This window comes from Carettochelys insculpta, chromosome 8 (assembly GCF_033958435.1).
Source record: "Carettochelys insculpta isolate YL-2023 chromosome 8, ASM3395843v1, whole genome shotgun sequence".
NCBI classification, from domain to species: domain Eukaryota; kingdom Metazoa; phylum Chordata; order Testudines; family Carettochelyidae; genus Carettochelys; species Carettochelys insculpta.
This window is the reverse complement of record NC_134144.1, coordinates 71,269,259-71,294,410: the sequence shown is the minus strand read 5'-3', so window position 1 is coordinate 71,294,410 and position 25,152 is coordinate 71,269,259. Positions and strand designations below refer to the sequence as shown.

Here is a 25,152-nt window from a genome sequence, read left to right as displayed (position 1 = left end):
GGATCTGCAAGAAAGAGCTTCTTTCCTGTGTACTTTGTGAAATGACCAATCCCTCATTCACTGTCTGGGCACTTTGTGCAGTGCACAGGCACTGCTACTGGGGAATAGAGGAAACTTCCCACTGTAGAGAAGGGAGAATAAGAGCTTCTGTGTGCCTCTAGGAGGTTCAAAGAGCTGCTAAATTGTTCACCTCTGAAGATGAAAGGTCTGGATAGTTAACAGTTGTGAAAAGGGGAAAGTTTATGCAACATAAAGTGTGTGGAGACTATTTTTTTGTATCCTTTTATCTGTAACACTAGGTGCTTCAGTTAGGAGCCTGAATGTACAGGACACTAAAAGAGGAGAAGAGCATAACTGTGTGTAATCTTAGAGACTACTTGAGTGGGAACCAATCTTTATGTCCGGGAAATTCTCTCTTGTTTTTGCTTGGTTATCAATTTCATATTTAATTAGACATCACTAATGTTGATATCACTATCATGCTGTTGGTAATTAGCATGTTTTTTTCTCTCACACATTTAGTTTACTCCAAAACCATCCTTTTGATCTTTGTGGATTTCTGGAATATCTTAGCAGAAGAAACTGTCTTCCGTTTGTCTGTGTTGGTTTCTGCCAGAATGTTCAGTAAGCCAGAAGAGAGTATAAATAAATGTTATGGGCCCTTGAAAAATTAGACAAAATGTCTGATAATATTAAATGCATTTTCATGGGGGTTTTTTGAGTAAGGAATTGTCACCAACACTAATAATTTATACTGGTTGCTATTATGGCTTTTTATATGTATAATTCATTTTTCATTACAGAATGATGTTAGAGTCAAATTTGAACACCGAGGTGAAAAAAGGTAAGGCAGGAGAAGATAAAATTATTTTAATACATTTCTGTTGTTTTATGGATTTTATTGCTATTTCCCTGTTAATGCTGCTAGACTCCATACCTTCTCCATTGATATCATGGAAGAGTGCAGCCCTTGACTACTTTACAGATTCTTGGAATGGCTTCCATCAAATTATTGCCCACCCTTTCCCTAGGCCTTCCTGCAGAGATGGTCATCAATTGAACTGTTGAAAATACACTAAAAGTAAAATAAACAAAAACCACAACCCTTCATGTTCTGGTCGTATTTGTTGTGTAAATTATGAGCTCTTTAGAGCAAGGACCTTTATTTTCATATTTGTGGGCTTGAAGTGTCAAGAACATAAGAACAGCAATACTGGGTCAGATCATAGGTCTGTCAAGCCCAGTATTCTGTCTTCTGACAGTGGCCAATGCCAGGTGCCCCAGAGGGAATGAACAAAACAGGTAATCATCAGGTGATGAGTTCCCTGTTTCCCATGTCCAGCCTCTGGCAAACAGAGGCTAGGAACACCTTCCTTGCCAATCCTGGCTAATAGCCATTGATGGACCTATCTGCCATTAATTTATCTAGTTCTTTTTTAAACTCTGCCATAGGATTGCTCTTCACAACATCCACTGGCAAGGAGTTCCACAGGTTAACTGGGCAGTGTATGAAAAAATATTTCCTATTGTTTGTATTAAACCTGCTGCCTATCCATTTCATTTGGTGACCCCAAGTTCTTGTGTTGTGAGAAGGAGTAAATAACATTTCCTTTATTTACGTTCTGCACACCAGTCATGATTTTATATACCTCTATCATATCCCTCCTTAATAGTCTTTTCTCCAAGCTTAAAAAGTCCCAGTCTTATTAACCTCTCCTCATATGGCAGACATTCCATACCCTTAATCATTTTTGTTGCTCTTTTCTGAACCTTTTCCAATTCCAAAATATATTTTTTTGAGATGGGACAGCCACATTTGCACACAGTATTCCAGATGTGGACATACCATGCATTTATATAGAGGTAATATGACATTTTCTCTTATTATCTATTCCTTTCTTAATGATTCCCAACATTTTGTTAGCTTTTTTGACTGCTGCTGCACATTGAGTGGATCCACAGAACTGTGTAACCAGTGATAATGAAAGAGAGCTCCATTTTTAACAATAGCAAACGCAATAGTTCTCTTTTCCTTTTTTAAAAAAAAACCCCCACACACAAAGGCCTGTGCTACTGGTCACCAGACAGTAGCTGCATGTAGCTAGGGGAGCTAAAACCACCTTGCCTCATAATTCCCCACCATCCCCTGTGGCCCCAGCTCAGCCCCAACCCATGTACGGGGCTCTCAGTCCCCTGCTCCAAACTGCGCACGTCCTGGCTCAACTCCACTCTCCTGCCTCCCCTTCAGCCCTACCCCACCCCAGGCTTAACTCCTCAGCCCTAACTCACCGCCCAAGTGCCCCTTGACTTACTCAAAATTTGGGATATGCAAGGGTTGCATGGAACACAGCCCTCCCATATCCCAAGGGACTATTGTAGTAGGTGAAGTTCCAAGCTTTCTGAATGCATAATTGATTAAGGCGAGAAAGAAGAGACACTTTTTTTAATGATCTAGCTTCTGTTCTTTTCTCCCATCAAAACCACTATTGTTACTGGTATATTGGTTAATGAACACACAAATAAAAGGGGCTATTGGCAATTGTTAATTTTCCAGTGCAATATCAATAAAATTGGAGTAGAATTTTCATTAGGATTTGTGGTTTGTATCTGCATCAGTAATTTAAAAGAGGGAGGCCATTCAACAGAAATTTGTTCCATTTCTGCTGAAACAATTTGCTAGCCTCTGCATGAAAGATATTTAGGTGTAACGGAAGCTGTGAGAGTGGCACACGTTTAGGATCCTTTAATTGTGGTAGTTTTCAGCTAATGGGAAATCTTCAGTGAGAGTTTATAAGCCACATTTTAGAAATGTAAGGGAATTTTACGCTAAGAAGAACTGAATGTTGATGGTCTCAACAGTTAAAGTATATCCCATCTTTCAAAAAGGCAGTGGTTGGTATTTTTAAACTGCACTCCTGATTCTAGAAAATTTTTGTTATCCAAAATGAAGGTGGTAATGTTACTGTAACTCCTGTGTTGGTCAGCCCCTTCCTAGCTTCCATCCTGTTTTTCTTAGGACTGGGTGGACACTAGCAATTCATGTCAGTGCAACTGCAGATCATCTGTCACTCGCTTAATAATTCAATCTCTGCAAGAGCTGGTGGCTATACTAGGGGGAGAAGCTCTCAAACCATCTTTAAACTGTCTACATGGAGGTGGGAGGGGTTACATTCTGTATAACTGCTTTGCTAGGGGTGTGGATTTCAGGCCCCTCAGTGGTACAGGTATAATGAAATGTAGCTCAGGCCTCAGTGTTAGCTGCCTCCCCTGCTCTGCTGAGTTCTGTCAAACAGAAGTTATTGAAATTTACCAGAAACCCCTGTTGTGGAATACTTGAAGCAGGATTCTGGAATATTTAGTGCCGTGTAAGCTCACCAGTAGTGTTCCCTGTAATCTGAGTGCTTTGGCAGCCACCCAGGAGAGATTCAGGTGCCACCCAGCTGATTAAGAGGGCGCCCACAGCCTCCCACAAGCAGGTGTTTCTATCGGTGAGAAACATCCACCGGCACAGATGACAAAATTTATTCCGCCCATGGATGGAAAAGTTAGAGAGAACATACTGTTCACCAGAAAGGAGCAATATGCAAGTTACTAAAACACTGACAGCAGGGCCTAATTTTATGCCTATTAACTGTGTTCCTATCATTTTTATGGCCAAAATAGGCTTTTTTTTGTTTATTCTGCATAGTGATGTTTCAAAAAGACAACAGGTATTTTGTATACTGCTTTTTTCCCCCCCATCCTGTAATAACAGGGAGCTCATGGGAATGAATTAATTAATCGGCGATCCTTTCAAATACTGAAAACATTCTCCAAAAATTACTTTTGTGTTACAGGATTCTGCAGTTTCCCAGGCCTATCAAGCTAGAAGATCTTGCATCTAAAGCTAAAGTTGCTTTTGGACAGCCTATGGACTTGCATTACAGCAATAACGAGGTAATTTTCTGCCTTCATTTTCTCATTGAAATGATTGTTACTTTGTATTCAATGCCCCCTTTGCAAAGCTCTAGCCCAGTGTTTCCCAGATGGTGTTTTGCAGAACCCCAAATAAGGGTTCTGCGAGAAAATCCCAGTACAGTAACATTTTGTGATTTTAAAAATAATAAGTAATATTTAAGCATTTATGAATCTTATTTCAAACAATTTTCATTTGTATTTGCCATAAGTACACCTGTATAATGCCAGCTTGGCCAGAGAGTGGGGGCAATGATGTCGCTACTCAGTGCTATTAATGCAGGCAGGCAATGGTGCAATCGCCTGTTACATGCCACCATAAATCCCTGTACTGTTAAATCTGTTAAATGTGATTTTTGTTTTTAAATTTGTGCAGTTAAAGTAAATGTTGATCTTATGACCTTGTTGAGCATTTATTGTTATCCTTGCTTATTTGCGATCTACTTTTTCACCTCCATGTATGACTGTTAGGGGTTCTACAAAATTCTTTTGAGTTTAAAAAGATTCCGTGGCCAAATAAAATTGGGAAACACTGTTCTAGTCTAGAAGGCAAAGTTTCAGTTGTAATTCAAATTTAACATTTTTTTTCCTGACTGAGCCATGGCAGTGGTGCATTGTAAGAATGTTTTACATGAATTGATTAAAAAATTGTTTTGGAGTTCCGAATGAACCGAATATTGGATGTAACTTCCAACCCAACTCTTTTGTTCTGTATTAACATGACTATTCGTCCTGTCTCACTGTAGCTAGTGATTCCATTAACCACACAGGATGATTTGGACAAAGCTGTTGAACTGCTTGATCGTAGCGTTCACATGAAGAGCCTCAAGATATTGCTTGTAATACATGGAAATACACAGGTATTTAATTTAGTGTATTTAGTGAGATTAAAGAGTTCAGTGGGGTGTTGCCTGCTTAAATTACACTTCTGTATAAAGTAGTAACAGAGAAGGAGCCGTGACTGCTTTTTGTTTTGATTCTATATAAAATGTTTAACATATAACATCGACGTTTACTTACAGATTAGAGAATGTTTTTCTGTTTACTCAGTTTATTTACTTATGAATATAACGTTATTTAACATTTGGTCAGCTTCACTCTGTTCCTCTGTGTGACTTGCGCTGTACATGTGTGGGTTTTTGTTTTCCATACACCAGCAAAATTTGCATTTATTAAAAAGGAAAATCTGATGTAATATCGCCGACATGGCATGCAGTTTCAGAGGCTAGTAGTACTTGAAATGTCTGTTTTTACTGTTTTTAAATAACCATTTCAGTCATTTCTTTAAATAAAAATAAATGCTCAAATTCATTTGTCACAGAAAATGTTAATAGTGAAGGCAGCAGGTTTGTTGCATATCCCACTGTGAACTCAGTAAGGCTCTGATTTGATTATTTGATTTATACCACATTATAAGTGCTAATTTCCATATAATGATTCTTTCAAGATGAAATCCAAACATTAGATCTCATAAACTAAAAGAATTTTTGACATAATCTGAAAATTGCGAGTGTGAGGAAAATCCTAATTATATCAAAAGCACAAGTTGCTATTTCAGTGTAATTTAAAACCTGGTTGTGGAAGGTTTGACTAAACTACTGAAACAGCATATAGACTATATGGACTTTGAAGCAAAACAGCTTCTTTTGCTTCTCCTTATAATATAAAAAAGGGATATATATCATGGAAACATTTATCTTAACAAAGAGCTTTTGGAACTGCAGTGTATTTTTTTTCTTCTCCTTGTAGTACTACATAATTAAGCTTGGTTTATATATATATATATATATATATATATATATATATATATAAAAATATATTATATTTTTATAATTATAATTATAATATTATATATATAAAATATTTCTTTTTCTTTCTAGGCTCCCACACTGAATAATATGGAACCCCTTCCATCACTAGAAGATTTGGATAATACAGTGTTTGGAGTGTCAGATGGGAAGAACAGGCTGTCTGTAATAGGTGAAGTGATTAATATTCCTGTGACTTAGTGTCTGAATTTTCCTTTTAAATTACCTTCACTTGTACTTGAGTATCTGTATTAAACATGATTGATTGGTTGTTGCCATGTTACTTTTACTGAAATTTATTCTGGCTAAGGAGTCAGGTGATGTCTTAATTGTTAAAATAAAAGACCTTTAATTGAAGATTACTTTTTTTAATTTGCCTAAATGTTTAGGGGCACACGCACACAAGGGAAAAAGTCATGCATATTTGAAAGGTCCCTGTAATAGAATTAGATTTGGGATTATAGCAAATAGATTAATTCTTTGTTCTCTGATGTTCATTTATAGATTTTTTTTTTTTTGGTTCATTTACAGCCTCTTCCTTTCCTTCCATTAAAGTTAGCGTCAGTACTCTTTTTGACTTCACTGAGCACAGGATTCAGTCTCCGAACAAAGCCATATTTATTTTAAATGGCAGTACGTTCTCCAGACTGCAAGATTCCACTTTTAAATATGGTTTGCCAATTCAAATTGTTCAGGATGCTTCTAAAGTAACTCTAACAGAAGCAGCTGTGTTAGCATCAGAGTAATTAACTTTTTCTCCTATACACAGTTTGAATTATGAGGTTAACTTGTGGAATTTAATTGAGGCTTCCTCAGTTTCACTTATTCTCTTGCTAAAGAATTGATTGAACAAGTAACATTTGCTTCATCCAGTTTAATTGTGAATGGGATTTTGATTCTGCACATTGTCACCATATCTCTGAAGGGCATATAGCCCTTTTACAAAGAAAAGAAAATAACATGACATTGTAACTCTTCTGTGTTAAGGAGGTAGTTGGTGATTAATTAAATGCTTGCTTAGTTTATTCTGGGATTGGATAGTCACACATCTTTCTGAATTTTTTTAACTGTGACCATATTTATAAATACAAGTATTAATATGATATAAAGGCCTCTGTTAGGTAAGTGTCACACCTAGTTTGATGCAGCTGAAATCTGCTTTTTCAGTCACAACACTCAGTATTGCTGATTGCAGTATTTAAAATCATGAGTCAGGCCACAGAATTAGAGGCTTAAAATTTTTCAAAATAATACATTTTTGAGTTAATTTTAAGTCTTTTGGGTTCATGTTTTCAGGTTGTTCTCTGCAGTCGTGGTTGAAAAATGTTACTTTATTTTTAGTGAAAGCTGCAATACTCACATACTTATAAGACCCCAGAAGCTGGGGTTTTAAGTAAAGCTTTGAGATTCTCAATACAACCATGAGAGTTTTCATCCGTAAATATTCCATGCTCATGAAATCTTAATCCAATCATCTGGTGTGCTAGGGAGTAATGAATTATATGTCTGCCTCCTGCAGTGGAAAATGAGGCATTCTAAATGTGAAATTCACAGTGCAATGGGATTAGATTGCAATTTGGCAAAGGCAGATTTTGTACAGAGACATGTAGATTGTCAGAATTCCCAGATTACAGGTTTAGAATTTTATAGCCTCACTTTTAATGGTGTTAAGCGTACCAAAAATTCCAGAAGTGCAGAATGTCAAGCCTAAGTCTAGAAGTGTTTGTGAAGGAGCAAGTTATCAAACCTGGCTGAGAGCCCTGTGAAGCATATGTCTGTCTTTAACTTTCTGTCAGGGAGGCATGTAAAAGAGGATTTGAGGTTTGATTTTTTTTTTTTTTTTTAAAGTAAGTTTGTCCTTTAAAGATATCAGTTTGTTTCTGGGGAGAAAGGAAGTAGCAGCAGATAGCTGAGGAGCACCTTAAGATTCATCTCTTTCAAACACTTTCGATAATCTGAGTAGGTTAATTTGGGTTTATCCCAAAGAATTGCTTTGCAGCCCTCTCCAAAGTCCCAAGGCCTTCAGCATAGTGATGTGGTGATAGAGGGTTCTTTGCAATCACTGTTAAATCCTCTTAAGTAAACTGCACTGATGTTGTTCTTGGATATAGAAAACAATGGAACTTTATAATTTTGATTACGGAAAACTCAAGTACCCAAGACACTTTCTCTGTCCTTCAGTATAGACACTGAATTTCTTAAGCAGCCCTAGTTCAAAATGTTTAGTGATTCTTAATTTGTTGTCTTCAGCTCTGATCCTGGAAGCTGCTTTACACAAGCAGAGACCACTTCCATTGAGCAGGACGTGGGTTTAATTTTGTCACTTAACATGCTTTAAAGTCAACTTAAAATTTTCATGACACAATATTTTAGGAGGGGACATTAAAATATTAATTGATGGTGCCTATTTTGGGTTTTCTTTGAATCTCTGGCTGTTGGTAGTTCAGCATCTGGCTCCATGAAAGCAGCAGTCAGCTTTTAAAAACTAAAATACATAGAAATAGAAGCAAACTTTATGCTTTACACACAGAAAATACCATGGTAAACTTCTTTGTGGGAGGGATTGTTTTTAACTACCGGTACAAGCAAAACATTCTCAATAAACTGCTTTGTATTTTTAAAGGTTCTAACACTCGTGATAGAAGTTCACCTCCCCCAGGATACATTCCAGATGAGCTGCACCAGGTGGTACGAAACGGATCCTTCACTAGTATCAATAGTGAAGGCGAGTTCATTCCAGAAAGCATGGATCAAGTAAACACGCTTTTTTTTTTTATTTCCATTTGATTAAATGATGGTTTAACAAAGCAGAGTACTGCAAACATCATAAGCATGACTATCACCTTCTGGCAGGTGTATTGCATTCTATTCTTTGGAGACATGGTTGGGAAGAAGACTTGAGTATTAGAACCTGAGAATTCCTGGTCTGTGAATATCAGTATCCTGTGGATACCAATAGAAAAGTGTCTGGGATCCGAATAGCTCAGAAGATTTAAAGTGGGATACATAGGCTCTTTCACACATAGGCCATTATTTAGTCTTACCATGTTAGTGCCTCATTACTCCTTTGGAGATCAGGACCCCCTCGATGTAAGTGTTGTGTGTACAAACAGTAAGAGTCAGTACTTATGAAGAATTTACAATCTAAGTAGATAACAGAGGGTGCAAGAGAAAACAGAGACAAAGTATTGAAGTGCCTTGTTGCACAGCAAGTCAGTTTCTTAACTGAGACTAGAACTTAAGTCCTAATCATTGGTGCAGGGCCCTGTCCACGGGATAACGCTGCCTACCAGTCTGCTGATCAGATACAGACCACTTCTGTACATTATAAAAATAATTACCATTGGCCTGCACAAAGTCAGCTGACACCTCTCAGAAATTAAGTACACTGGTGCTCACAGAGAATTATTCTTGGCAGCAAGAGCAAAGATTGCATGCAAGTGGACTTCAAAATGTAAGAAAAATATATGTGGTTGTAACAACTACCTGTATGAGTCATCATTAGTGTTTAAACCTAGGGCCTTCTGCTAAATAGCATATGCCTCTACCACTTATGCTATACGAATAAACCACTTAGTTGGCGGAAGTAGTAGACTGTTATCCTCTCTGGACTAGCCACTCAAAAAGGCATGTAACCTGGATTGTCAGAGATGCGGCAAAAGGCACATCTCTGACCCTGTGACCATCTTTTTCTAATTTCAAGTTTCTTCTTCAAAGTCTGAACCTGTTCCTTTAAAAAACAAACAGATTTTTTCTGAAATATTGTCAGTGCTATTGAGTAGCTTAATTTTTTTTTGCTCATAGTTCCCAAAAAATTCAGCCTGAAATAGCCCAAGCAATGTAGGTGTTGCACCTACCTCTCTGTGTGTGTACTATGTACATTGCTTGTAAGATAACTTCTGGAATTTACTATTTTCTAAATATAAACAGTGTGCTCATGTGAGGTGGGAGATGGGCAGCAGAGTGCTTTTCAAGAAACAGGACTCCATGCAATACGACTTCACCTGCATCCAGTACAGCTGTTGGTTTTTATGATGAATATGTTGGGATTTTGAGCTATATGTGATATAAAGAATCATCAACCATAAAAAAGATTGTCTCAGTATCACTCTTACTGTTACTTACTAGATGCTAGATCCATTGTCCTTGAGCAGTCCTGAAAATTCTGGCTCAGGAAGCTGTCCTTCACTTGACAGCCCTTTAGATGGGTAAGAACCACTTACATTCATCTGTTCTTTCTAGTAGATTGCATGAAAGTGTCTGCCGTAGAACATAGTAACCTGGCCATCAGAAACAATTTCTAGGTGTGTTTTTTTCAGATATGTGCACACATAAACACACGCATGCCTGCATTTGCACATGAAGAGCAGTATAACTTACGGGGATTTAATTGGTTACTGATGCACAGAAGCAAAGAGTACCACATCAGCCTGTTGTTTTTGAAGATGCATACAATTTAATTTGATTTGTTATTGCTGCTTTTATTGCACGCAGAGACTTATTTTAAATTTGGCCGCTGTTGTCTTGTTTGTGAAGTGAATATATTCTACAGCCATGAACAGCTCCATTAAACATACACATTAGATATTGGCATAATCTGCAAGAAGCTTCCATTTTGCTAATGAGTTACCAGTACTGTGCTTAAGTCTACTGCACAGATTGTGAATCAACCAGTCAAATGTAAATTGGAAGTTGATAGTTACACTGAAGTTAAAGATCCATTCAAGACCTAAGAATATATTGTTGGCACAAATGTAGTGAACATTACAGGTCCACCTACATGACTAAATATTGTGCATAAAACAACATTTTAATGTTTCCTAAATGAACTGATGTTTTTATTTCTGATTTTTTTTTTTAAAAAGTCTATTTTCTGTTCTAAATTGTATAAAAGAGAAACAAGTAGCTAAACAGTCAACTGTTATTATGGCTTGGTTTTTTATTTGCTTAGGTTTTGTAACTTTGTGCCACTCTGGAAACTGGGAGGTTTGGGGTAATAAATACTTGATTAAAATTATTAATACACTTTCATCAGCTACAGATCCACCAACTTGAAATAGGTGGCTGTTCCCATGTTGAACCAGTTAGACTGGCAGAACAGTCATGTGCTAAGTCTACTCTACGAGATAAAATCATATTTATTAATATGATTTTTTACTATCCTCATCTACCATGTGTGCCTCACAAAGTCAATTTATTGGTGCCACACTCAATAGGCAGGTATCAACTGTTGCAGAAGTGCATTGTGAAACCCTACCCCACAGTTCCTTCATCCCTGTAGCATTCTGGGTATGCTCGCCGGTCTTTGACATCCTTTTCCTGCATTGCCCTCATCCCCACCCCATGTTAAGCAAACATCCATTTTGCCAGTTGGAAGGAAGAAAAGGTAGGGCATCAGCAAATATGGCAGGGTTAACTGAAATCTTTCTTCTGTAACTGAATTATCAAGGATTTCCTAAATATCAACAAGTGTGTGCCTTTTCAACTGGTCATCCACTGACCATCCCCCCATCCCTCCCCTTGATTGCATCTGATCCCTGAGGGTAACGCAGAGACAATAAAAAGCTTGAAGAAAGACTTGATAGTAAAGTTTTTTGAAAAAAGAGAGTTGCTGAGGAAAGGGTTTTTGGGTCCCAGGCCACTATATAGCTTCTGTGTACAGTCCGTATTCTCAACTGGCCTTCCACCCACTCTTCCCTGCGTGAAGGTGTGCAAAGTTAGAAGAATGATGATAGAAAAAGCTAGGAAAAAATATTTTTGTCTTCCCTCTTCACTGCACAGAAATTGCCAACACGGGGTATGGCAGTGAAATCTCAGATGCTGAACTTATAACGGAAACAGGAATTTCAACTGGCCCTCCACCCACTGTTCCCTGTGGTTTTTTGGGGAGGGTAAAAGCATAAAGAAAGAGGATAGGAAAGGTTAGGAAAAAGATTTTATAAACGAAATGTCAAAGATTTTTCAAAAGACAGCAAGCATCTACAATGGGCAGCAAGCCCCTGAAAATAGTTTTGGCAGGGGGCAGGGAGCAGCTGTGGTCTATGGCTGCAGAGCTGGTTGAAATGCTCCCCTTCCCCTGAAAATCTTATCTGCTGGGGGGAGACTCCTCCCTCCCAGCCCCACCCCCAGTGGCAGCAAGAGCCTGAGTATCTTAGCCTCTGGGGGAGACTTCCCCCAGTGGCAGAAAGTTGCTGAAAATATTTTCGGTGGAGGGCCAGTTGAAGTTGTCTTCCTGTTACCTAATTCCTGTGCATGTGGAGAGCAGCAGCCAGAGTAGTGCACTGTGGGGCATTGTGGGTTACATATGGGACACCTCTGAAGGCAAATTAATTTAAGACATGGCGCTTCCCCACTGGCCTTTAATCGAACTTTGGCATTCTAGCCTCACACTACACCCAACATATACTGATGACATTGGTATTGGTGCTCTCTAAATCAAGCTAATGCTATTTACAGTGAAGACAGTCAAGTGGTAATGTCGCACTAGCTGCCTTAAATTCAATTTTATCTTGTAGTGTAGATGTAGCCATATTTGAGAACTTTCCTGATTGGAGAAGGACATAATTGTGGATGGATTTATTTTCCACTCATGCTGCAAAATCCATCTTTTCTGGCATGTAAAGTTGTTGGGGATGCATATGTGGAGGGGATGGACACTGAAAGATAATCTGATAGGGTCTGCTGGCATGGTTGGGAAGAAGGCATTTGTTTTTCTTCTGTGGCAAAGTATAAATTGACCTGTTTGAAATTGGAGGTTTGCATCAAAGCTTTGTAATGATATATTTTAAACCTAACATATACTTATGTTTTGGGTAATAGATCAAAGCTGTGAGTAGACATCAGATAAGTCGCAACTTTTTTCAACCCAGCAGATGATGGAAAATTCCTTATGTTGTCTTCAGAAATTAAACATATCCATGCTTTCCCTTTGTGATATCTTGTAATTTAATTGGCTTTTCTATATAGTTTTGTGATCATGCCAGCAATTAACTGTTGATGACTGACTGAAGAGCTCATGGAGTTACAAATATCAATTCAAAAATCTTGCTGTCTTACCAGTCCACTCTGCCAGGAGCCAAAAATTGCAAAAGGCTAAGCTACAATGTCCAAAACACCTCAGGAACTTCCTCCTCTTATCTGTTCTTACCCTCAGAGCATCAGCACCATTCCTTTTCTATTCTAGCAGAGGAGATGGATAGAAAAGAGTAAAAAGTGTGGAAAAGCACATCAGTTCCTAGCTTGTTTTGTACTTATGGAACAAAGGATTGAGAATGGCGATAATGGGTGTATAGTCCGTCACAGTTTTTCAAGTGTTTATACCATTAAGGAAAGTTCTTCGGTGTCCAGGAACCTCATGCTAGGTAGAGTGTAGACTCAGAACTAGACTTGAGTCTCGTGAGCCAAAATACTGGCTTAGTAACAGGTATATCAGTCACTCTGAAATATAGCTTGACATCAGTGGCATACTGAATGTGGTCATCTTGGAGTTGAAGGGAAGATCGAATGCTTCTTAAACTGCAGACTTTTTCTAGTAGTTGAATTCTACAAGCTCTGTTGTAGTTATAGCTTTCAGAGTTGAAGCAAAGATCTCTTTGTGTACAGTTTTTGAAAACAACATGAAATAGTAATGTGTCAAATTATCACAAAGAGTTCTTTGAAAATTTTTGAGATTTGAACTTTCCAGAAGCTTGAAAGCACTAAGGGGCAAAAGATTGCATACAGGACGAACTTACATAGTTATGCTTATTCAATGAGAGTGGAATTACTGGTTTTCCAATGGAAGGAAAGATTAGTTGTTCTGCAGTTGTTTGAGAAGTTGTTTCAAGACTCATCAGACTTCTCAGGAAAAGTTGTATTATAGTTCTCCATTCTTCAAAAATGTATCCTCATGGTGTTTGTTTTCTGATAACGGTGCACTTCTATTTCCTTAGAAGAAAATAGCTTTCAATTGCTGGATACTCTGCACTTCTATAGCAACTTTTCATCTAAGAAGTGCTTTTATGAAGATTAATTCATTTAGTCTTGTAATTCAGAGGATATTTATATAATTATATCCTATTTTACAGGTAAGAAGGCTTTTGTATGGTACAGAGGAGAGACTGAGTGTTTGAAATATCCACTTTGTAGCTGGTGTGTAAAAGATTAGGTATTTAGGGGTTTTACCCTATTTTTTTGTCCTAAGGAACCAATGTAACCCTGATTGGTAGACAAAATATCCTATGAAAACATTTCTTGCTTAGAAATTTTGTAACTTGCCTCAACCAGTCCAGAGACTCATGTCATCTTCATTTAGTTTGTCTCTGTTTGAGAAACCTTGGCAGGAGCCTAGGCTTGTGTCTCCATTTCTGCTTCTGTTGCCTACTAGAGAAATTCTTAACTGGAAAAGGAAGATGCTGGGGTGGCATGGTTATGGAAGTGCTCTGCTGCAATTGGTTGTTCTGTCTGACTGGAATCCCATCCATTCCTGTTTGATGGGTGGGAGTTGCATAAAGACAGATTTCTAGGTCAGAAACTTATTTGACCATATGCAAAACCCCTTGATGAGTCAGCAGAATTGCTTTTTAAAGTTTTGTAATTAAATCACTTGAGCTTCACAGAGAGAAAAAGGAAATCAACAGTTGCAAGACTCTACATTTCTTTGGCAAAAGTATTTAAATAGGCCACAAAATTCTTGATAAATTAATAATCTGTAACTGATGTTTCGATTTTTGTTTCACCACAAAGCATGAACTACTGTATGGCTTCATTGGCACTGCTTTACATATCTCCAAATAGACTGTAATAGTGAGCAGTGCCATTTGTTTGCTCCCTGTCCAAAGCAAGTTCCATCCATTGTAGTTGATATATACAAGCTTTGGTATTTAGAAGTTGAGTCCCATACATGTCTACAAATGCAGCAGAATGGAATAGTGCTGTCATTCAACAGTAACACTTTTTAAGTGCTTGTCTGACTACTCTGACTCTCCAATAATGTAAGAGTATCTAAAATGTCGATTTACGCTTCTAGGGACAACTACCCCAAATCTCGGATGCCAAGAGCACAGAGCTATCCAGATAACCACCAGGAATTTTCAGGTAGGTAAAACTGCTGAGCCCAGTTAGTCTTATCAGCTATATCCACTGTAAGTAATGTGTCTTAAGATTCATGCACATAGTAGATGTGATGATACCTTGGGGTACGCACGGTTTTGAGGTACGTCACTACTACTGGAGTGGGAGAGCTCTCTCCTTCCATCCTCCACTAGTACATTAGTGGAGCAATTAGTGCCCAAGAAGAGGAGCTAGAGGTGGCACCCTGAACCATCAAACGAAGGAGCAGCATGGGACCCACTGTAGAAGTTCCAACCATTTTGCTACAATGGCCGTGTCTACACTAGCCCCAAACTGCAAAATGGCCATGCAAATGGCCATTTCGAAGTTGACTAATGAAGCGCTGAAATACATATATTCAGCGCTTCATTAGCATGCGGGCGGCCGCGGCACTTCGAAATTGACGCGCCTTGCCACCACGCGGCTCGTCCCGATGGGGCTCCTTTTCGAAAGGACCCTGGCTACTTCGAAGTCCCCTTATTCCTATAAGCAGATGGGAATAAGGGGACTTCGAAGTAGGCGGGGTCCTTTCGAAAAGGAGCCCTATTGGGACGAGCCACGGGGCAGTGAGGCGCGTCAATTTCGAAGTGCCGCGGCCGCCCGCATGCTAATGAAGCGCTGAATATGTATTTCAGCGCTTCATTAGTAAACTTCGAAATGGCCATTTGTATGGCCATTTCGAAGTTTGGGGCTAGTGTAGACACAGCCAATGTGTGAAGGAGACTTGTTTGTTCTTGACAGGGTTCAGCTCCACAGTCTAGCAGCCATGGGCCAAAGAAGCACTCACCTCTAGCCCTCAGAGGACCCAGTGTCCGTCTATAGTTAGCATCCCAACCCTTTGAGTGTCTTTTTCATCCTCCCCTCATCCATTCAACACTAGGTATTCGTAGAATCGCTGCTTCCAAAAAATCAAACCACCTCTGCTTACAGGTTTCATCTAAGATCATTGCTTTATTTAAATACATAGCACTTAGATTTACTTATCATGAAACCAAGTGCAAGTTTATTTAACAAAGCAGAGTCAAGTAGTAGCAAGTAGAAGTAGGCGAAACAACTGGTTACATATAAGCGGCATCTACACTGCCTCCTGCTTCAAAAGGGGGATGCTAATGAGATGCTTTGGGATATGCTAATGAAGTGCTGCAATGAATATGCAGTGTGTCATTAGCATATCCCGAAGTGTCTCATTAGCATCCCCCTTTTGAAAGTGGGGATTAGTGTAGACATAGCCATAAAAATTCACAGCACATACCGTAGAGCCTAGACTTAAATTAACAAGATACTCATATCTTGAAGAGTATTGCTCACCCAGAATCTTTGCAATACTTTTCATCAGGCGTGTCCAGCCCGCGGGCCGCATGCGGCCCTGGACAGCTAGTAATGCGGCCCCACAAGATCATAAACTTTTAACATTATTATGTGATTTATATACATTATCTATATTATATATTTTATGAGAGGCCCAAGACAATTTCTCTTCACTCAGTGCAGCCCAGGCAAGCCAAAAGGTTGGACACCCATGCTTTACAGGCTGCAAGTGGCCTTCATTTTAGGAAAAAGCATGCTGTCAGTTTGCCTCCTAGGTGAGGAATTCACTATCCCTTTGGACTCCCACAATAGACTGAACTAATCCTTTGTCTTTTTATTCATAACCAGAATATCCCTTTGCTATATGTTCCTGCCTGTGGATTTCTTCTCTTACAGATTTTTCAATTTTTTTAAACTGACACCTGCCTCTGTATGTGTATAGGCATACCCATAAGGTATACAGTATACATACAGCCAAATGGGGAGATAGGTGTTTGTTATCTCTGCCTGAAATACAGAAGTTAACTGATTAACTGGTAAGAGTACTGGTAAAGCTATGGTTAGCAGTTAACCAGCCCTTTCCAGTGAACTCTGGCAGTGGACAGTCACACCAGGCTGTCCATGTCAATTCTCCACAGCTGCAGTGGGACTGAGTGCCACACTAGACAGCTGGACCTGAGTCAGAATGGTTAACTGGTTAAACGACGGAAAGCGGGGGTTGTTGAGAGCACATGAGAAACCAGCTCCTTGCTCTCAGTTTCCGTACCCATTGTAGAGCGGCCAGTACAGAAAAAATCCTTCTGTTTGTAGCTCTTACATGCTTAATCACTCTGAGGATGGTCAGCTTTGGGAGCTGACAGGCTGGAGCATGCTCAGTGAGGATAGAATTTTAGAGATATTTAGCTGCAAAGCTCTAGCTAACTAGTTTCAACTGAATGTATGAAAACTGGGTTTTTGGAAGGCTTATTATAACAGCCAATTTTTTTTAAAAAACAATGGGCAAAAAACACATCTGCTCGTACTCCATGGCAGCTTTCAGAAACTGCTTCCAAAGCATGCAGATTCTAGTGCATTTCAAAGAAAAAATCACCAGGTTTAAAACAATATATATTTCCTCAGCCTGGTTCTCAGAAACATCTAAACCCTTTTGGAAAGAAATTTTCCAGACAAATTGAATCTGAGGCAGACACCCAGCATAGAGAAATCAGCTCAAAATTGTTAGTTTGGCAAGGTGTAAGAAACTGAAAACCAGAATCTTATACTGGGAAATGTTAATAGGTGGTACAACCAATTCTGCTTATGATAGGGATCATGAAATGACCTGTGGGGTAGTGGAAGGCAGACAGCTGGAAATACCTGTGGGGAAATGGGAGATTTTAGCCATGGATAGTGGGACAAACCTTTATATATTGAACATTAAATGATGTCCAGTATTTCTGTGCATGTCTGTAAATGCCTTTCCTGAAACTTTCTGTGAAGTTAAATACATCTTCTTTCCATTCAGTGTAAACAGGAGACTGCTTTTAACATTTCATGCAGAAAATTCCCACATAAACTATCTGGAATAGCAGTCTTGTTTACTAAGGTTTTTCTATAAAAAGCTTACTTGCCAACTAAAGGAAAAATCTATTAAGTCAAAGATTTTCTTTTTCACTGGTATTGTGATTTTTTTTGTGCCTTCGTAGAAGCAGATGATAGTGTATTTGAGTGGATGTGATATCTAATTAAGTGTGTTTAGTTTTTATTGTTTTACTGTTTATCATTTATAGGGACTACAACAGTGTGGTTACTAGGCTGAATGTTAATTCACTGATTTTTATGTTGTGGCACAGCAGGGACAGAGAGCAGCAGGAAAGTGATAGATGAAAGATCTACGCGACCCAAGATTATCAGAGCACTATTCCCTGTGGACTTGAGGAGAGGTTACCACAGGGTAATCAGAGGGCTAAGAGAAACCTTGCCCAAGTGGGGAGGGGGCAGAAAGCCTAAGAAGCTGAAGAGGCAGAGAGGGAGCTAGCCTAGGGGAAAGAATCATGATTTCAGGCACCTTGCCACTGTCCATAGGACCCCTAGGCTGGACTCTGGAGTGGAGAGCTCTCCCCTTCCATCCTCCACTAGGACACTAGTGGAGCTGTCAGTACCCAAGGAGAGGAGCTAGAGGTGGCACCTTGAACCACCAAACAAAGGAGCAGCATGGGACCCACCGTAATAGGCCAGCCATTTTGCTACTATGTACGCAGCCTTCCAGTGCAGAAGTTTCTGTATAAAACAGTCCACTTAAGCATTAAATGTAGGATTGCTTTAAAAAAAACAAATAAACAAATAAATTTGTGGTGTTAGACTTGATTAAAATTTGGTTTATTATTTTTTCCTGGTATTTAAGTTAGCGACATAGGCTAATACTTTCTCTTTGTTCCCCTAGATTATGACATCCCAATATTTGAGAAATTTGGAAAAGGTGGTACTTATCCCCGACGGTATCATATTTCCTATCATCACCAAGACTACAATGACGGTGAGTGTGGGACACTGCAACATTTTCAGCATTTATTCATTTTGCAAAATGAAGTTGAAAGAGTCTGCAATATAATCAGAAAATGTTGAAAAAAGAAAAGCAAATGGTGGTTCTTTCTGACATGAATATAAAGCATGCTGAAAGTTAATCGCAGATCTGCATTTACAAATCCGCTTTTAAGCACCTAAATTAAAGTAGTTTGTGTTAGTCTGATTTTCAGTGATGCTGAGCTACTTCAGCTTCTTTGAAAGGACAGAGCTGAGGATTAGGGAGCTAGGGGACTAGCTGTACATGGAAGACCTCTCTGCCAAAAGCCTATGGACAAACTATACAGACCATACTGTTAATGTCATGAGTCACTCTCCTTCTTTACTACCCAGAAGAGTCAATCTGGAGTGATGTAGAGTAGCTAAATTGTTGATCCTGTTAACTGACTCTCATAATAAGAGGAGAGGGATAGGTCATGAAATGGAAAAGCAATAAATTTAAAACTCAAATAATGCATGTTTAAATTAATGCATAATTGATCTGTGGATCTAATTGCTAAAGATATTGTATTTCAAAACAAGATTAGATGTTTGGATAATGAATTACATTAGGGAGGATAAAGGACAGGAAATCCTCATTCTTCATGGCGTGTCAACCGCTAAGGCTGGGTCTGCAAGTGCCCCTTCCTTTCGAAAGGGGCATGTTAATGAGTGGGTTCAAAAGATGCTAATGAGGCACTGCAATGAATATGCAGCGCCTCATTAGCATAACGGCAGCCGTGGCAATTCGAAAGTGTGGCTTTTCGAATTGCCTGCTGCCCATGGAGACGGGACCTTCTGAAAGGACCGCCCCCATGTTTTGAAAGCCCTTCTTCCTATCTGGTGATCGGAAGAAGGGCTTTTGAAAACTGGGGGGGCGGTTCTTTCGGAAGATCCCGTCTCCACTGGTGGCGTGCGATTTGAAAAGCCTCACTTTCGAATCACAGAGGCTGCCATTATGCTAATGAGGCGGTGCATATTCATTCCGGCGCCTAATTAGCATCTTTCAAACCCAGTCATTAACATGCCCCTTTCGAAAGGAAGGGGCATGTGTAGACACAGGGTAACTGATGAGTGCTAGGAGGAAACTTCTACAGGTAGATAATTCTGGAAATGTTCATTCTGAACTATCTTTTGTCTTCATCTGAACTTAATACACCCTCTGAGTGAGGACCCCTGCCATTAGAACTCTCATGTATTCTTGATCCACTTTTCTGGAGTAAATATAGCCCCTCACAGTTGAAGACAATATTTTTCCCTTAGAACTTTTCTCCACTTTCTTCAAGCCAGATGTGAAGAGAGTCTCTTAATTATGAAACTGTTCACAGGAACTGCAGACCTTGGAGTAGGTTATTAAGCTCGTATAAGTCGGATCCCTCCGTGTAGACATTGTGCACACATTCCTTCTCAGCAGGCTGAATCAGTAACTGATATTAACATTCAATCATATGCTGTGGAAGGTTTACATTGTATTATGTTTTCATGCAGTATATGTACAAATATATTTTTAGTACTTCATGGTACAGTGCAGTACTATAGGTGATCTTTTTGCACCATTGCAGGTCGTAAAACCTTTCCACGGGCCAGAAGGACCCAAGGGAACAGCTTTCGGTCTCCAGTCAGTTTCAGCCCTACCGATCACTCACTGAGTACAAGCAGTGGGAGCAGCACCTTTACTCCAGAGTATGAGGATAACCGAACGAGAAGAAGGGGAAGTGACATAGACAATCCAACCCTGTCAGTAATGGACATCAGCCCTCCTAGCCGCTGTAAGTTAAAAAGGCACATTATGGTCTTCAAAGAATAATTTAAAAAAAAATCTTGTTAAATAGATAATATATCAGAACTGACAAAATTACTAAAATACATGCTACCTTATTCTTACATTAACACATTGATAGCATTACAGAATTACATTAGTTATATAGTAAGTTACAATTCTTATCACCACAGATTTTCTTAACATTTAATTATGTTCTTTTATGTCTGGGTCTGAAGTAGTAAAATGTTTACAAGTCAAATCCTGACTTTGTTTACTCTTGCTGCTATGGGTCAAATTTTGTGTTTGGGTAAATGGGGTACTTAAGTTGCATGGTGGCTGGGTGTATATGTTAATCCAAATTATACTTTATAGTTGCGGTAGATAATTAGTTTAGTTTTTAAAGGGTGCTTTTAAAATACTAGAGTGGTGAAATACATATTAGTCTCCCTTTCAGATTAGGTCATAGTAAGTGCTTAAGTATCTTATACTTGCAATTTTGGACACACTTTATGGGTAAAATAGAGATTATTAGTGACAGGATTGTTATTTGCATTTGGAGGAAATTTTATAAATTCATGTTAATTAAAATTCAGTTTTTTGAAAAATTACCAGAGGGGTAGCTGTGTTAGTCTGTATCTGCAAAAATAACGAGAAGTCCTGTGGCACCTTAGGGACTGTGGGGGGTTGATCCTGCTCAAAGCAGGGGAGTAGACTGGATGACTTCCTGAGGTCCCTTCCAGCCCTATGATTCTATGACTAACAGATTTTTTGGAGCATAAGCTTTCATGGGCAAACGCCCTCTTCGTCAAAAATATCTGCTAGTCTATAAGGTGCCACAGGGCTTCTTGTTGTCTTTTGAAAAAAATGTATGTGTTTTCCAGTTTTTCTAGAACAACTGAATAACAAGCTCATTCTTTAAAAACAAAAAAACTAAAACATGCTTATTTTCAGCACCGCGAGCGCCAACTAACTGGAGACTTGGCAAGCTGTTGGGTCAGGGTGCTTTTGGCAGAGTGTATCTATGTTATGATGCTGACACAGGAAGAGAACTGGCTGTGAAACAAGTTCAATTTGACCCTGACAGTCCAGAGACCAGCAAGGTAAGAATCCCTGCAAGATATATCTAAGTGATTTTTTTTTTCTGCATAGTCTAAACTGATGTTGCTTTTTGCTTCACTTCATTTTATGAATATTTGAGGACTTACATGTCTATGAATCTGTATGATAAAAAGACATCTGGTTTCAGTAAAATATTTGTGAAAATAACTGGGTTGAATGATTAGTGTTGTTACACTAATATAATTATATCTAATTGATAATATGTACAGATCTAACGCAATGAAACTAACAGGTATTAACAAATTCAACATTGCTTGAGTCAGTCTTGTTAACAGAAATCTAAAAGTTATGTTAGATAATTTATCTTTTAACTGTATTAAGCTTTGTTTATTTTCTTTTCAGGAGGTAAACGCACTTGAATGTGAGATTCAGCTGTTGAAAAACCTGCTGCATGAAAGAATTGTCCAGTATTATGGCTGCTTGAGGGATCCCCCAGAAAGAACACTCTCTATATTCATGGAGTACATGCCCGGGGTAAGCATATTGGTCATGGCTGGCAGTTACTTCTAGTGAATGGCACCAAGCATAAATGGATGCGATTTTTCAGGAGCGCACACAGATGTTAGGGAAATGTCTAACTGGTTGACCAAAGACAGACAACTGAATTATACCATGATTTGACTGTTGCCTACCATATTTATTACTTATTAATTCAGAATTAAAATTGTACAGTAGTTGAGTACTTTTGGCTGATTACTTTTTGCAATAAATGCCTTTTAAAAAGAGTTTTGTAAGATTTTAAGCAACTTTTAAATATGCATTTCAATTTTAAAAATCCATATTGAACTAGTTAGCAAGCTGACAAAGGGAATGTTACTGTTGCTGTGTGTCAGAGTCCTGTTGACTTGGGGGGAGAGAGATCAGACACGAGTTCTCAGATTTAGATCTCTTACTGGGAGGTTGGGGTGCAATTACAAGGTCATTGTGGCAGCCAGTCAAAAACGTGAGGCCAAAAATTACTTAACACTAGCTGAGGAGAAATTGAAATCTAAATCTTGCAGCTGTCTTTTTATTGACACAGATGTTTCATTCTCTTTTTGTGTCTTTGGCTTCCTTGTGGAAATAGTTTGCTTCCTGAAAACTGCAGATTTTCACTTATTCACAAAATACAAGTAGCAAAAATGAGAATAGCGAGATATGCAGTTGTTTCATGTATTCTTCAGTGTCCTTAAGTAATTGCTGCATTCTAGTTTGTTATAAGGCTGTACATAAGAAAAATTATGATATTTAGATGTGATGAGGACCTCATTTTAGTGACTTGTGAGATTTTCTGAAATCTAGGTGACAGCATCAGAATATCGCAGTTTTAAAGAACTTGATAGTTTTGTGGTTTGTCATGATACTGTTCCTATTTAAACTACTAAATTTGCATAATTTCAAAGGGTTTGGGTTTGTAAAAATTGTCTAAAGATATTTAGGAACAACATCAGTTGTAAGCTGAGGTATTTTAATACCAGGTGTCTGCATTTTGTTGTGAGACCTAAGACTTATCAAATGTGTTTTAAATGCCATGCTCTGGATCACATCCAGTGCGTTCCTCTCTATTTGTTGTCTCGGACTATAAAATGGATTGGGTACACTCAGTGACAGTGTCATGTCAGTGTTTAAATACAACATTGTCATGTAACTAGTAAATCACTTAGAATCATGCTTAGAATGAAAATACTGTATTAACTGTATAGCAGTTCAGCAGCATTTAGATTGTTTGTGTTTAAAATGCATTGTCAGGTAATGTTTGTGTGTGTCATTATGCTCCCGTTAAAGGGTGAATCATTTAGTTTAGCTTGAGATACAACTGCTTATGTGAATTTAGCTGATGCAGAGAAGCTGTAGAATTTGACCTTTCTACATTTCTGGTACAAATAGCCTACAATCCAGTTCTTGTTTACTAATGATTAAAGGATAAATTATTCTATCACACTTAAATGTACTGTAATTAATACTTTTTCTTTTTTGGCCGCAGGGTTCCATTAAGGACCAGTTAAAAGCATATGGGGCACTCACAGAAAATGTGACCCGAAAATACACACGACAGATTTTGGAGGGAGTTCACTATTTGCACAGTAATATGATTGTACATAGAGATATTAAAGGTAACTAAAGGAGATGAATGAGTTTTACTTTCTTTACTGCAAATAAGCAGCATGAGCTTGAAACATTTGACATTTCGTAAGCCAATAGTAAGTTATTGCAACACAATTAAGGGGTTGCAAAGTTTGCCAGTATATTGGTTTAACTTCAAGTAGTTCCATCAGGATTTACCTTCAGTAGTCCAGTCTTAGGTATGTTTTGCAAATCTGATAAATGCTAGTGTTGCAAACTGAGAAGGGGGAGAAATCTGCTTTAATGAGTACAGGTTGAACCTCTTTAGTCCAGCACCTTCGGGACCTGACTGATGCCAAACGAGAGAATTTGCTGGACCACAGGAGGGCAGTATTGTCTAGCAGCATTACCAACACTTGCACTGCTTACTGGGCTTTAAGAAGACATTTTGGGTAAATTACATGGTCCACTGTATACACTTGTACTTCACACTATGCTATTGTACAACAATCCAGACAAGATGCAGTGTCTGAGTGTTTTAGTCAGCCATGCATTGACTCTAACCCTTCCTCTTGGGTTTGGCTTGTGAATCACAACTTGAATAGGTATGAGCAGGAACTCAAAGAAGAAAGTTAATCATCCTTGTAACTTGTTTTTGAAGACGTGTTGCTAATGTCTGTTCAAAACCCATCCTCCTTCCCCCCCATGTCAGAGTAGCTGGTAAGAACGATCTGAGGGGGTTTGGATTGGCAGAGTCATACACAGGGCTCCACGCTAGCACCACTCCAGGGGACTCCACAGCTGACCCAGCAGGTGGCAGCTAGGGTCAAACTTTCTGACAGTCACGCACATATACACCTAATTTGAAAAGATAGGAGCAATCATGGCTTCTTTTGTGCTGAGACAGTACGCTGAACTGGCACCTCAGCAGTTCTAGCTGGGATCCCCTGCCGGGTGGCGTGGAATCCCACCAACCCCATAGCTGGGGTATGGAGCCTTTATAGCAGACCCAGCTTGGGCCAGGGAAACCCCAGCAGCCCTGGGGTGCAGAGCTCCACCGGCAATCCCAACCATGTTAACTGCAGGGGTGGTGGGGGAGTGGTTTACCAAAAAAAGCACTGGGAGCAGCACATGGTGAGAAACTTTTTTTTACTTTCCTAGCTTACCAAACTATATTTCCATCTCCTTTGATAGTTTGGTACACGTTATATTCTATCTCTGGCTCCAGGGAACACTGCAGGAAGAATGCACTATACAGTAAACCCCCAAAATACGTGGCTTCAAGTTGCATGCAGCTTGCTTTAATGTGAGTTAAGCACACCTTGAAGCTGCTCTGTGGCCCCTTCCCCACTCTGTGATCCCTGACAGCTGTGCAGCTAGAGGAAAGCAGGGGGAAGGAAGGCTTTTAGCTTGCCTAGCTGCCAGCAGGAGGAGGGGTTAGAGTCAACACATGGCTGACTCACGGCACTGAAGACTGCATCCTGTCAGCAGTCTGCAGGCAGCTAGGCAAGCTAAAAGCTTTTTTAT

At 39.1% G+C, this 25,152-nt stretch overlaps 1 protein-coding gene across 1 annotated transcript in view; it reads left to right on the top strand.

Annotated features, from left to right (window-relative positions):
- MAP3K2 (mitogen-activated protein kinase kinase kinase 2) overlaps positions 1-25,152 on the top strand; it is a 93,261-nt gene that overhangs the window by 51,970 nt on the left and 16,139 nt on the right. The window contains exons 4-15 of the mRNA XM_075001316.1: positions 804-844; positions 3,837-3,936; positions 4,701-4,814; positions 5,835-5,934; positions 8,386-8,516; positions 9,891-9,970; positions 14,770-14,837; positions 18,583-18,675; positions 20,264-20,470; positions 21,415-21,563; positions 21,925-22,056; positions 23,546-23,675. Of these exons, the coding sequence (XP_074857417.1) occupies positions 804-844; positions 3,837-3,936; positions 4,701-4,814; positions 5,835-5,934; positions 8,386-8,516; positions 9,891-9,970; positions 14,770-14,837; positions 18,583-18,675; positions 20,264-20,470; positions 21,415-21,563; positions 21,925-22,056; positions 23,546-23,675 (1,345 nt within the window). The remainder of the gene's footprint in view (positions 1-803; positions 845-3,836; positions 3,937-4,700; positions 4,815-5,834; positions 5,935-8,385; positions 8,517-9,890; positions 9,971-14,769; positions 14,838-18,582; positions 18,676-20,263; positions 20,471-21,414; positions 21,564-21,924; positions 22,057-23,545; positions 23,676-25,152) is intronic.